This window comes from Mesoplodon bidens (assembly GCF_964165515.1).
Source record: "Mesoplodon bidens genome assembly, chromosome: 1".
NCBI lineage: Eukaryota > Metazoa > Chordata > Mammalia > Artiodactyla > Ziphiidae > Mesoplodon > Mesoplodon bidens.
The window spans coordinates 212,802,241-212,817,461 of NC_138176.1; the positions used below are offsets into that span (position 1 = coordinate 212,802,241).

The following is a 15,221-nucleotide window of genomic DNA, read 5'->3' on the forward strand; positions in this document are numbered from 1 at the left end:
GGAGAAAAACCATATGATCATCTCAATAGATGCAGAGAAAGCTTTTGACAAAATTCAACACCCATTTATGATAAAAACCCTGCAGAAAGTAGGCATAGAGGGACCTTTCCTCAACATCATAAAGGCCATATATGACAAACCCACAGCCAACATTGTCCTCAATGGTGAAAAACTGAAACCATTTCCACTAAGATCAGGAACAAGACAAGGTTGCCCACTCTCACCACTCTTATTCAACCTAGTTTTGGAAGTTTTAGCCACAGCAATCAGAGAAGAAAAGGAAATAAAAGGAATCCAAATTGGAAAAGAAGAAGTAAAGCTGTCACTGTTTGCAGATGACATGATACTATACATAGAGAATCCTAAAGATGCTACCGAAAAACTACTAGAACTAATCAATGAATTTGGTAAAGTAGCAGGATACAAAATTAATGTACAGAAATCTCTGGCATTCCTGTACACTAATGATGAAAAATCTGAAAATGAAATCAAGAAAACACTCCCATTTACCATTGCAACAAAAAGAATAAAATATCTAGGAATAAACCTACCTAAGGAGACAAAAGACCTGTATGCAGAAAATTATAAGACACTGATGAAAGACATTAAAGATGATACAAATAGATGGAGAGATATACCATGCTCCTGGATTGGAAGAATCAATATTGTGAAAATGACTCTACTACCCAAAGCAATCTACAGATTCAATGCAATCCCTATCAAACTACCACTGGCATTTTTCACAGAACTAGAACAAAAAATTTCAAAATTTGTTTGGAAAAACAAAAGACCCCGAATAGCCAAAGCAATCTTGAGAACGAAAAACGGAGCTGGAGGCATCAGGCTCCCTGACTTCAGACTATACTACAAAGCTACAGTAATCAAGACAGTGTGGTACTGGCATAAAAACAGAAAGATAGATCAGTGGATCAGGATAGAAAGCCCAGAGATAAACCCACGCACATATGGCCAACTTATCTTTGATAAAGGAGGCAGGAATGTACAGTGGAGAAAGGACAGCCTCTTCAATAAGTGGTGCTGGGAAAACTGGACAGGGACATGTAAAAGTTTGAGATTAGATCATTCCCTAACACCATACACAAAAATAAGCTCAAAATGGATTAAAGACTTAAATGTAAGGCCAGAAACTATCAAACTCTTAGAGGAAAACATAGGTAGAACACTCTATGACATAAATCACAGCAAGATCCTTTTGGACCCACCTCCTAGAGAAATGGAAATAAAAACAAAGATAAACAAATGGGACCTAATGAAACTTCAAAGCTTTTGCACAGCAAAGGAAACCATAAACAAGACCAAAAGACAACCCTCAGAATGGGAGAAAATATTTGCAAATGAAGCAACTGACAAAGGATTAATCTCCAAAATTTATAAACGGCTCATGCAGCTCAATAGCAAAAAAACAAACAACCCAATCCAAAAATGGGCAGAAGACTTAAATAGGCATTTCTCCAAAGAAGATATACAGACTGCCAACAAACACATGAAAGAATGCTCAACATCATTAATCATTAGAGAAATGCAAATCAAAACTACAATGAGATATCATCTCACACCAGTCAGAATGGCCATCATCAAGAAATCTAGAAACAATAAATGCTGGAGAGGGTGTGGAAAAAAGGGAACACTCTTGCACTGCTGGTGGGAATGTGAATTGGTACAGCCACTATGGAGAACAGTATGGAGGTTCCTTAAAAAACTAAAAATAGAAGTACCATATGACCCAGCAATCCCACTACTAGGCATATACCCTGAGAAAACCATAATTCCAAAAGAGACATGTACCAAAATGTTCATTGCAGCTCTATTCACAATAGCCCGGAGCTGGAAACAACCTAAGTGTCCATCATCGGATGAATGGATAAAGAAGATGTGGCACATATATACAATGGAATATTACTCAGCCATAAAAAGAAACGAAACTGAGCTATTTGTAATGAGGTGCATAGACCTAGAGTCTGTCATACAGAGTGAAGTAAGTCAGAAAGAGAAAGACAAATACCGTATGCTAACACATATATACGGAATTTAAAAAAAAAAAAAAGTCATGAAGGACCTAGGGGCAAAACGGGAATAAAGACACAGACCTACTTGAGAATGGACTTGAGGATATGGGGAGGGGGAAGGGTAAGCTGTGACAAAGCGAAAGAGAGGCATGGACATATATACACTACCAAACGTAAGGTAGATAGATAGTGGGAAGCAGCCACAGAGCACAGGGAGATCAGCTCGGTGCTTTGTGACCGCCTGGAGGGGTGGGATGGGGAGGGTGGGAGGGAGGGAGATGCATGAGGGAAGGGATGTGGGAACAGATGTATATGTATGACTGATTCACTTTGTTATAAAGCAGAAACTAATTAAAAAATTAAAAAAAAATAAATAAATGGCTACATAAAAAAAAAAAAAAATACTAGTTCCTCTCTCTTCCCTGGTGACAGGAGGTATTCAAGCACAAATTAGAAAATGGCAGATCCGGGATGTAGTTGAAGAGATTTAGGCAAGAGGTTAGCATTAGATGAACTCTAAAGCTCCCTTTAACTCTGATATTTCATGATAAACACAATTTTCCCCTATTTACCTCTTAAACTATCAACTGGGATAATACAAAAAACTACGGTTTGTATTGACTACCTAGTAGTTGTGTTACCATCAGTAGCACTGTACATTGTGAATGGAGGGGCGGTGGCGTGAAAAAATATCCGGCACGAGTCCCAGCCCACCTCTCCATTGACAGTTCCCTGGCTTCCTTTTTTTGTGAATGAGCGGTGGTCCTCAGGCCTCAGATCAGACACTATCCGCGAGAAACAGAACTTTAAAAAGGGAATTACTTTCCTTTTCCAAGGAGTTGCCAGGTGGACCAACACAGAGGAATGGAGCGCCCTTTCCAACCGCCTGAGAGTATGGGAGACGTTCAAGACCCTGGGATCCAGTCAGTAAGGGACGACTGGGGAGCTCTCTCTAGGCAGTGAGAGGGCCTCTCCCAGTTGGCCGCACCTGGCCTTCTCCGCCGGGCGCCGAGAGGTCGCGCTGGCCGCGGCTACAAGCAGGACAGCACGGAGGAGCCGAACGCTCTGCCAGGTACCCTTACGGCCCCCACGTGCACGCGGGCCGCGAAAAGGCTGGGGCCTCGGGCGGGGGCGGGGCCAAGGCCGTGGGGCGGGGCTCCAGCTGCGCGCGCGGGGCGGGGGCGGGGCGCGCAGCGTGGTCTGGGCAGGTCCGGCGCTCCTCCTCCTCCCGCGCCCAGGCCTGGCGGGCCGAGCTCCTCCCCTGGCTCGGCCTCTCTCCCCACCCCTGCCCTCCTTCTGCCCAGCAGTTCCTCCTTCCCTCCTCCCCCTCTTCCTCGGTGAGGTGCTCCTCCATCAGCCAGCCAGCATGGCGGCCGTGGAGACGCGTGTGTGTGAGACGGACGGTTGCAGCAGTGAGGCCAAGCTCCAGTGTCCCACCTGCATCAAGCTGGGGATACAGGGCTCGTACTTCTGCTCGCAGGTAGACTCCCGCTTCCCAGCGGCGCCGCCGCCGCCCCCCCTCCCCTCTCCGCCTGACCTCGCGGCCGGTCGGGACACGCTCCTCCTCTTCCCCCCGCGGTCGCGCCGGCCGCGCTTCCTCCTCTCCACAGTCTGAAGCGCCGCCGCCTCCTCTCTCCTCCGGGGGATCTGGGGCCCCACCGGACCCCGGCCGCGCGGGGCGCACGCTGGGTACGGGCGCGGGCGGCCGCGGCCATGTGGGCTGGGGGCGGAAGCGGACTTGCCCTGGGTCGCTCGGCCGCGCTGGGGCCCCGCGTTGAGGGGCCGGTTCTCACCGCGCATCCTCTGCCCGGGCTGGGGCTGCCAGGTGTGCGGGCTACCCGGGACAGGTGGGGACGCCGGGGGAAGGGGGCAGCCCCAGCTGTGCAAGTCGTCACAGCTGCAGCTCCCGGCAGGGCTCTGGTCTTGGTCGCTGGGGGCTGCGGGGCCGGGTAGTCACTCTGGTCCCTACGGAATTGGGGGTCGGAAGAGACCCGTTGGCCTTTGAAGAGTGAGTTACCTGGGACGGTGGGGGTCGCAGAGAGGAGGTATACTAGCTCCAGCCCCACCCACCTCTGTCCGTAGCTTTTACTGCTGCGCATTGACACTTCGGCAACTTTGGGGTTGGGGATGGAGAGGGATCTGTGTAATTCATTCTTTTCCTTTGGCATCCAAAATTATTAATTTACAAAAACATAAGTTAACAGTATGAGTCACCTCTGATTTACTGAATTTACCACTGAGTGAAAAAGACAGTTCCATTAAGAGTTATGCTTTAGAGCCGTAGTGTATTTTAACAAGTTTTGTGCGGTGGAGCAAAGCCAGCACTGAATGGGGTCCGGACTGCAACGTGTCCTGGTGTTTATGTTTACTGAAGAGCACTAGTGTTCCGGCTGCATTTAGACGCCCGGAGTATTGGCCCGGCGGCATTGGTACGGCTTTTAGTTACAGTCCGGATTTGTTGAAGAGAGGCACGTGAATATTCAGGTACTAAATCGGTAGTGTCCCGCGGGGAGGAGAGCATGAACAAAGAGTCTGAAGGCATGGTCAGGGCCCTGCCCTTGCCGCCGACTGTGAGATCTTGAAGTAGTCAAGTTACTTAATCTTTCTGAGCACCTCTGTGCAGAGGGGAAGATGATACTTTTACTTGCATATTTCACAAGGTTGTTCTGAGGCCCAAATTATCCAATGAATGTGAAATCTTGGTAAAACCTAAGGAGGTTCTTTTTAAAGGCCGTCAGTACACTGTAGCACTGTTATATATAAAAATATAAACGAATAGAAGGAAAACAAATATATGAGAGCAATAATATAAATATTTCAAATATAAACTGTGTAAACATAAAGATGTATGTAAAATTAACGTATAAATAAAACCCTTAAGGTCCGGCACTTGTAGATAAGCTGTTGGAAGAGATCCTAGCTATGTTGTACAGGTGCTGTTTTCAGATAGGATATGATCCTTGGCCTTGTTAGTATTATTTGGAAAAAGTTGCATATGGAGAAGTGTTGCTCATTTTAAAAATAGCATTGGGACTACTCAACATGCTAAAACTGGTCTGAGTCCTTTTGTTTCTTTAAAATAATTTTCAAATTCTATAATTTGTTGAGGCCTGTGTGGGACCTGGACTTAAAACAAAAAAACAGTAGTTTATCTTTGGAAATTGTGTACCGCATGAGTAGACTAATGTGGTTTATGTTGTGCTTAAATTTAGTTGGCATTTGGTAATGTTAAGTGAATTAATATGTACACAGACTTACCTGCTGGGATCTTTAAAAGATACTATGAAGCCATATTCATCAGGGATGGGTGATATTCTCTTAGGCATGGTATTATTCAGTAGAAAGAACATTGGCTCATTGGGGTTTATGGAAAAATGACAACACATCTGTGAAAACATGCAGGGTTTATTCAGTACGGTAGGTATTTCATGTTGGATTCTGCAGGTATATTTCTAGTCCCATTGTTATACCTGTAGTCAAACATATCCTGACTGGTACCTGAAGCTCTTTCTTCATTTCTGTTACTACCTCCTTTAGTCAGTTTAAAAAATTTCTCACCAGTTTCTCTTAGTTCATTTACCTGCTGTAGTTTCCCACCTTGCAAATAAACACCCACACCCACACAAAAAAAATCAAAGGAAGAAAACCTTTTGTACAGAAGTTATTTCTCCCCTAGCATAACACAGTCTGACTATGCTTACCACCACCTATAACAAATGGAGTTACCATTGCTTGCAGGATTCTAGCCCCATAGTCAGGGCACCTCTTCTGAGTCCACCTTTATTCTCTTGCTCTAACCAGAGGCTGTATTTATACTCTTTCCTTTACCCAGAATGTCACCTGTCTTCTGAAATCACAGCTATTCTTTCAGTCCCAGCTTGAGACCTTGATCAATCATTAACTTCTCCTAAGCCAGTTTCCACATTTGTGATGAAACTAGGGCTTCGTGCCACTTCTCTGATCATCTTCTCTGGCAGTGGTCTGTCTTTTCTCTTCTCCTTGCTCCTCTGGTCCCCAGCCTGGCTATCTGGCCAGCTTGTCTTTGGGAACAAACCGAACAAAACTACAAGAGCCGTAACAGAAGTAAGCCTTTCCCGGTTACCCTGTCACACCACCTTATTCCCTTTATAATATTTTATACAATCTGTAATTATTTCATTTTTGTTCTTGTTTATCTGTCTTTTAATCAGAAGGTGAGGTCATGAAGAAGCTCTCTTGTTCACTTCCCTATGCTCATTTCTCAACACAATGCTCTATGCAATAGATGGTTGATAAATGCTTGAGTCATTGTATCAAAAGGCAGAATAAAGAGGTAGACTACTGCATTTGAATCACAGCTCCATTACTTACTAGCTGTGTGCTTTAGGTAGATAACCTTTGTTTTTTGTTATAGCCTTTTAAAATGGGTCTATGAATAGTACCAACCTCAGGGTTGGTACTAAATACTAAAGACTAAATACTAAGTGTATGTAAAACACTTAGCATAGCAGTGCATTTCATCAGTGTTAGCTCTTTTAATTGTTATACTGAGTTTATGCTTAAGAAGATAGAAATATTTTTATTTAGGATGCTTAATCTTAAGAAAAATTTTGGTCCTTTAATGAGTAAAACCCGTTTTACTTGAAATCGAGCTTTTCAGGAGTTCTTGATGTTTGATGGTATTTCTTTCTAGATGTATCCATCTTATTCAATAGTAGTTGACCAATTTTTTTGTTTTTTCCTTTTTTTGTGGTACACGGGCCTCTCACTGTTGTGGCCTCTCCCGTTGCAGAGCACAGGCTTCAGACGCGCAGGCTCAGCAGCCATGGCTCACGGGCCCAGCCGCTCCACGGCATGTGGGATCCTCCCGGACCAGGACACGAACCCATGTCCCCTGCATCGGCAGGCGGACTCTCAACCACTGCGCCACCAGGGAAGCCCTAGTTGACCAATTTTAATAGTAGTTCAGTAGTTTACTTGTAGTCCCTAACAGGTCGTAAGAGTTTTTTGAGGATGGAGGCTGTGCTGTACTCATTTTTGTATTTCTTTTAGGTGCCTTGTACACAGGCACTCAGTTCATTAAATGAAAGAAGAAAGGTCATTGGGCCTGAGAAGGAAAAGCAAAGAGCAATCAAGCCCTTAGTGAACACCCCAGGGCAGATGCTATCTTGTCCTTAGTTGAAGTATCTGCTGAGAAGGACCTGAGTGATTTGCAGCCCTTCATAAGGCATAAGAACTTAAAAGGTAGTATAGTATAAGTGGAAGGAGCCTGCCTGGGTTTGGAGTCTGACCTGCGTTTAAAATTTTTGTGACCATGTCCTTGGGTAAGTCATCTCCTATTTTATGGGAGGGCTAATGGTACACCCTCTTTATGGAGCTGAGGTGAAGGTGAATAAGAGCATGTGAAGTTCCTCACACAGTGTTTAGTAAATAGTTTTATTACACATATAGCCTTATGTCTAATACTATTACAGTCAGATATAAGGAAGGTTTAAAAATGTTTAAGGACTCCTAGAGTGATGAAAATAAAAATAAACAAATGGACCCTAATTAAACTTAAAAGCTTTTGCATAGCAAAAGAAACCATAAACAAGATGAAAAGACAACCCTCAGAATGGGAGAAAATATTTGCAAATGAAACATCGGATAAAGGATTAATCTCCAAAATATACAAACTGCTCATGGAGCTCAATATCAAAAAAAATAAACAACCCAATCAAAAAATGGGCAGAAGACCTAAATAGACATTTCACCAAAGAAGACATACAGATGGCTAAGAGGCACATGAAAAGATGCTCAACATTACTAATCATTAGAGAAATGCAAATCAAAACTACAATGAGGTATCAGCTCACACTGGTCAGAATGGCCATTATCAAAAAATCTAGAAACAATAAATGCTGGAAAGGGTGTGGTGGAATGCTGCACTCTTGGTGGGAATGTAAATTGATACAACCACTATGGAGAACAGTATGGAGGTTCCTTAAAAAACCAAAAACAGAAGTGCCATATGACCCAGCAATCCCACTACTGGGCATATACCCTGAGAAAACCATAATTCAAAAAGAGACATGTACCACAATGTTCATTGCAGCACTATTTACAATAGCCAGGACATGGAAGCAACCTAAATGTCCATCAACAGATGAATGGATAAAGATGTGGCACAAATATACAATGTAATATTACTCAGCCATAAAAAGAAACGAAATTGAGTTATTTGTAGTGAGGTGGATGGGCCTCGAGTCTGTCATGCAGAGGGAAGTAAGTCAGAAAGAAAAACAAATACCATGTGCTAACGCATATATATGGAATCTAACAAAAAATAGAAATGGTACTGATGAACCTAGTGGCAGGGCAGGAATAAAGACGTAGATATAGAGAATGGACTTGACATGGTGTGGGGAGAGGGAGAAGCTGGGAGAAAGTGAGAGTGGCATGGTCATATATACACTACCAAATGTAAAATAGATAGCTAGTGGGAAGCAGCAGCATAGCACAGGGAGATCAGCTCTTTGCTTTGCGACCACCTAGAGGGGTGGGATAGGGAGGGTGGGAGGGAGGCTCAAGAGGGAGGGGATGTGGGGATATATGTATGCATATGGCTGATTCACTTTGTTATACAACAGAAACTAACCCAGCATTGTGAAGCAATTATACTGCAATAAAGATGTATTTAAAAAAAATAAAAATATAAGCAGTAAATAAACATATTCTATGAAATACAGAAAAAGTGTTTAAGGAGAAGCATCGTTTGTTATGAACATTTTGAACAAATTCTTGCAATAGGTTCTTTCAAGGAAGCAGTGGTGATGTAAGGTGACTGATTGGGTCTTCAGTAAGAAAGTGAGTGGGTGGGCATCTTGTATGTTGGAGTTGGAAAGTGAGGAAGGAATTGCCCTTCCAACATGTAGCATCTTTGAAATGCAGACCTGCCCTCTAAAACGCTTTCTCCTTTGGTAACAAAGTTCCTGAGAATGCAGAGTGTTTCTGGAACTCTATCTTCATCCTCCTTGGAGGTATTACCATATTATACTTTTTATTTCTAGGGATTTTCTTTAAATTCCTCACATTACCTCACACTATGCCTAGATATTGCTGTAAGATAGGTGTTCGGGTACAACTGTCTTAGCTTCTTATTAAAAAATGAATAGGATGAAGGTCTAGAGAGGTTGTGATTTTTTTTTTAAGGAAAAATAACTTTCGCTTTAGAAAAAATTAGAAAATGCAGGTGAAAAGTTACCCAGTGATTATTTCTGTGAGTTTTTTGATGGGTATTCTTACAAACACATTTATATTTTCTTATATATATTTATGTGCATATACTTGCATGTGTTTTTGTCAGAATGGTACCATAATATACATAATCTTAGGGGATTTGCTTACTTTTATGTCTTAACTAATACATTGGGAATGTCCATAATAGCTACATTTACATTATCCTTTGTAGTGGCTGGACTAATATACAACGTGATAGGTGTACCGTCCTTTATTTACTCACTTATGAATTTACTTTCTTTTCAATTCTTTTAGCTACTGTTTAACTGCTCTTCAATAAATGTTCTTGTGAAATTTAAATCATTTTGATTTACTCGGGAGTATAGGATAATAGTAAGACTGGTACAGGAACCCAGGAACCAAGGATTGAACCACCCCAAGCTGCTAGTAGTTCTCACAGTGTAGTCAATGGATTGTTAACTAGTTTGAGAAACTTCTGGTGGTGAATGGAGATCTCCTTTTATTGACATGTTTGTATTATAAATGCTTGTCATGAATTATACTTTTATTCCAGTAGAACTTGTGAAAAGCAAGCATCATTTGGTTGGTAGATAATCAAAAGTTGAACAAATCTTTAACTCTGAGTTACTGTTTTAGAGATTGAAGGGCTATTGGAAGTAGATGTGATTTTATACTATTCATATAGCTTGTGGTAGAAGTTTTAGTCACTTTTTTTGGAGGGGGGTGAGTCTGTTTCAGATTTGGCACTTACAACATTTTTAGTTTGGTCTTAGTAATTTGGTGGGGATGACAGACACATAAGCCCATTGCTAAACACATATCCAGCTCTAGACAGGAGGAAGGAGCTTTAGCATGGTAGCTCCTTCTCTATAAATGAAGAATTGTCTTTGGTATTAATAGCAAATCCATTTAGTTGATGTAATATAGGCAGGAATACTCTATAGAGCAAACATTGGGATTCTCTCCATATTAAAGTTTTAATGTAACCAAATATAAATATAATTATCCTTTCTGCTTGATCCTGAACTTCTCTTGACCTCACAGTTTTAACATGAAGCATTTGCTTATTCATGCTTGGGCAGCTCAACAATTATAAATCTTTTTTTTCTTTGATTGATATCAGTCTCGGATCTGGCTTTGAATAAAGAACAATTCAACACACCCTGTAAGCTAGGCCTGCCTTTCTCAATGTGTGTATTTAGCAGCTATAGTTGAACCTAGGAAAGGGGGCCCTCTGAAAATTCCCCTCAATTATTCATTGCAAATGAGTTTTCTCTTTGTGCACCATTCACAATAGCTAAGTTGTGGAAACAACCTACATATCCATGGATGGATGAATGAATAAACAAAATGTGGTATAAATACATAACAGAATACTATTCAGTGTTAACAAAGAAGGGAATTTTGCAATGTGCCACAACATGGATGCATCTGGAGGACATTGTGCAGAGTGAAATAAGTCAGTCACGGAAAGACAAATATTGTGTGATTCCACTTACAAAAGGTACCTGAAATAGTCAAAATCAGACACTCAAAGGGTGGTTGCCAGGGGTTGGGTGAAGGGGGAAATGGGGAGTTACTAATTAGTAGGCATAAAATTTCAGTCAAGTAAGATGGATAAGCTCTAGAGATCTGCTCTTTACCATTGTACCCACAACAATGTAAATTATGTATATATAAATTTTTTCACTGTGCCCTCCGGCATGTGGGATCTTAGTTCCCCGACCAGGGCTTGAACCTGTGCCCCCTGCATTGGAAGTGTGGAGCCTTAACCACTGGACTGCCAGGGAAGTCCCAATGTAAATTATTATTGACACTTAACAATTGTTAAGAGGGTAGATCTCGTGTTAAAGTCTTCTTACCATTAAAAAAAAAAAGTTCTTTCCTGTTTTTGTCTCTAGTAACCTATCAGTTTTATAGTTAAGTTCAGTGGGGTCTTCTTCCTGATACACCAGGGCTGTGCCATGTCTGTTGGAAAGCATTCCTAAAATCCCTGTCAGCTGGAGTTGGCTAGTGTGACATTTATCTGGGTCATAGGCTCAGGCCTCTAAAGAGTGGTTTGGGTATAAGTGAAATTTTGTGACTTTAACAGTTTCCTTATCATCATATAGTGGGAGGCAACAGAGACTTTTCCATATTTTGAACTTGTATTTATTGGTTCTGCCTTGATAAAAGGAACAAAAGGGCAGCCCTTTGCATCAGATTCTGAAGGTTATCCTGCTTTATTGATCAAGCTATGAGCTCAAATCATTCAGTAAAATAGGTAAATGTAAGTGCCATTAGGTTTTAGACATGGCATGGCTTTTTTTTTCCCTCCTCTGAATGGGGATTTATTTTCTTACTGATTATTTCACTAATTGGTGCTAGTGATGCGTTTAACTATTTGAATACTGATAACTCTGCCTTGTTCACTACTAATATGTAGAGAAAAATATAAATGCAGTTATGTGATTTAGTATTGCTTTTGAATTGAGGTTTTTAAGTACCTTAAAGTCAGGATCTATAAGTTGTTTTTTTTTTTTTTTTTTTACTCATTTGTTTTTATTAGATGTTGAATAGAATAAAAAACTAACAGTAAGTCATCCGTAGGATCTAAAGAAACATGATACAGTAAATGCCTCTATACTTAACCACCTAAGTTATTAAAAAGAACATTATTAGTAAAGCAAGTAAAACCAGAAGGCTCTTATGTGTCTCTCACCCAAGTGGAACTCCCTATTCTGAATTTTGTGTTTATCATTCATTTGCTTTTCCATGTTTGATTCCTTAGATAATACATTGTTTAGTTTTGATGTTTTTGAGATTTTTATAAATGAAATCACTGCAAGTATTCTTCTAAAACTTGCTTTATGTATTGAGGTGCTCCTGTGTTGCACCTAGGAGTGCAACATAGTGGGGGCGCTGGGAGCTGAGGCTCAGGCTTCGGTGGTCAGACCCCAGGGAGAGGACTGGGGTTGGCTGCGTGAACACAGCCTGAAGGGGGCTAGTGCACCACAGCTAGCAGGGAGGGAGTCTGGGAAAAAGTCTGGACCTGCCGAAGAGGCAAAAGACCATTGTCTTGGAGTGCGTGAGGAGAGGGGCTTCCTGCACTGTGCTCCCACAGGTGCCAGAGCACCACCTAAGTGAGCTCCAGAGATGGGCACGAGCTGCGGCTATCACCTCGGACCCCAGAGGCAGGCACGGGCTGCTGCTGCCACCAAGGATCCTGTTTGCAAGCGCAGGTCACTACCCACACCCTCCTGGGAGCCTGTGCAGCTCGCCACTGCCAGGGTCCTGTGATCCAGGGACAACTTCCCCAGGAGAACACATGGTGCACCTCAGGCTGTTGCAGTGTCACTCTGGCCTTTGCTGCCACAGACACACCCCGCATTCCATCTGTGGCTGCCGTACCCCTCCCTCTCCTCCTCCCTCTCCTCGGCCTGAGTGAGCAAGAGAGCTCTAATCAGGCACTGCTTTAACCCCCTCCTATCTGGGCAGGAAACAGATGCCTGAGGGTGGCCTACACGCAGAGGTGGGACCAAAACCAAAGCTGAACCCCAGGAGCTGTGCAAACAAAGAATAGAAAGGGAAATTTCTCTGTGTAGCCTCAGGAGCAGCGGACTAAATGCCTGCAATTGGCTTGGTAAACCCTGTATATGTGGAATACCTGAATAGACAATGAATGCTCCCCAAAAAAGGCGGACTTTGGGGAGCAGCTGTAGACTTGGAGTTTGCTTTCTGTGTCAAATTTGTTTTTGGTTTTATGTCTATTTTGGTTTTTGGTTTTATTTTAGTTTAGTTTTAAGTGCTTGTTATCATTGGTGGATTTGTTTATATATTTGGTTGCTCTCTTCCTTTTTTTTCTTTCTCCTCTTTTTGTGAGTGTGCGTGTGTGTATCTTTCTTTGTGTGATTTCGTCTGCTTTTACCATTTGTTTTGAGGCTCTGTCCATTTTTTAAAAATAAATAAATTTATTTATTTATTTACTTTTGGCTGCATTGGGTCTTCATTGCTGCGCATGGGCTTTCTCTAGGTGCAGCGAGTGGGGGCTACTCTTCGTTGTGGTGCGTGGCTTCTCACTGTGATGGCTTCTCATTGCAGAGCACGGGCTCTCGGCACGCAGGCTTCAGTAGTTGTGGCTCGTGGGCTCTAGAGCTCAGGCTCAGTAGTTGTGGCTCACGGGCTTAGTTGCTCCGTGGCATGTGGTAGCTTCCTGGACAAGGGCTTGAACCCATGTCCCCTGCATTGTCAGGTGGATTCTTAACCACTGTGCCACCACGGAAGCCCTGTTCGTTTATTTATTTATTTATTTACTTTTTCTCCTTTTCTTCCGAGCCGTGTGGCTGGCAGGGTCTTGGTGCTCAGGCTGGGATTCGGGCCTGACCTTCCAAGGTGGGAGAGCCGAGTCCAGGATGTTGGACGACCAGAGGCCTCCCAGCCCCATGTAGTATTAGTCAGCAAGAGCTCTCCCAAAGATCTCCGTCTCAACACTAAGACCCACCTCCACCCAACGGCCAGCAAGCTCTAGTGCTGGATGACCCATGCCAAACAACTAGCAAGACGGGAACACAACCCCACCGATTAGCAGAGAGGCTGCCTAAAGTCATACTTAGGCATACTTAAACACACCACCTGACGTGGCCCTGCCCACCAGAGGGACAAAATCCAGCCCCATCTACCAGAACACAGGCACCAGTCCCCCTAACCAGGAAGCCTACACAAGCCACTGAACCAACTTCACCCACTGGGGGCAGACACCAGAAATAATAGGAACTATGAACATGCAGCCTACGAAAAGGAGACCCCAAGCACAGTAAATTTAAAAAAATGAGAAGACAGAGAAATACGCAGCAGGTGATGGAGCAAGGTAAAAACCCAACAGACCAAACAAATGAAGAGGAAATAGTCTTCCTGAAAAAGAATTCAGAGTAATGATAGTAAAGATGATCCAAAACCTTGGAAAAAGAATGGAGAAAATACAAGAAATGTTTAACAAGGACCTAGAAGAACTAAAGAGCAAACAAACAGAGATGAACAACAATAACTGAAATGAAAAATACACTAGAAGGAATCAATAACAGAATAACTGAGGCAGAAGAACGAATAAATGAGCTGGAAGACAAAATGGTGGAAATAACAGCCGAGGAGCAGAATAAAGAAAAGAGAATGAAAAAAATTGAAGACAATCTCAGAGACCTCTGGGACAACACTAAATGCACCAACATTCAAATTACAGGAGTCCCAGAAGAAGAAGAGAAAAAGAAAGGGTCTGAGAAAATATTTGAAGAGATTATAGTCAGAAACTTCCCTAACATGGGAAAGGAAATAGTCACCCAAGTCTAGTAAGCACAAAGAGTCCCATACAGGATAAACCATAGGAGAAACACATCAAGACACATATTAATCAAACTAACAAAAATTAAATTCAAAGAAGTATTAAAAGCAGCAAGGGAAAAGTAACAAATAATATACAAAGGAGTCCCCACAAAGTTATCAGCTGAGTTTTCAGCAGAAACTCTGTAGGCCAGAAGGGAGTGGCAGGATATACTTAAAGTGATGAAAGAGAAAAACCTACAACCAAGATTACTGTACCCAGCAAGGATCTCACTCAGATTCGACGGAGAAATCAAAAGCTTTTCAGACAAGCAAAAGCTAAGAGAATTCAGCACCACCAAACCAGCTTTACAAAAAATGCTAAAGGAACTTCTCTAGGCAGGAAACACAAAAGAAGGAAAAGGCCTACAAAACCAAAACAAAAACAATTAAGAAAATGGTAATAGGAACACACATATCGATAATTACCTTAAATGTGAATGGATTAAAAGCTCCAACCAAAAGACACAGACTGACTGAATGGATACAAAAACAAGACCCGTATATATGCTGTCTACAAGAGACCCACTTCAAACCTAGGGACACATACAGACTGAAAGTGAGGGGATGGAAAAAGATATTCCTTGCAAATGGAAATCAAAAAAAAGCTGAGTAGAAATACTC

At 42.4% G+C, this 15,221-nt stretch overlaps 1 protein-coding gene across 1 annotated transcript in view; it reads left to right on the top strand.

Annotated features, from left to right (window-relative positions):
* The first annotated feature begins 3,320 nt into the window (after positions 1-3,320).
* METAP1 (methionyl aminopeptidase 1) overlaps positions 3,321-15,221 on the top strand; it is a 65,818-nt gene continuing 53,917 nt past the window's right edge. Inside the window, exon 1 of the mRNA XM_081238423.1 lies at positions 3,321-3,507. Within this exon, the coding sequence (XP_081094549.1) occupies positions 3,394-3,507 (114 nt within the window). The 5' untranslated portion in view covers positions 3,321-3,393. The remainder of the gene's footprint in view (positions 3,508-15,221) is intronic.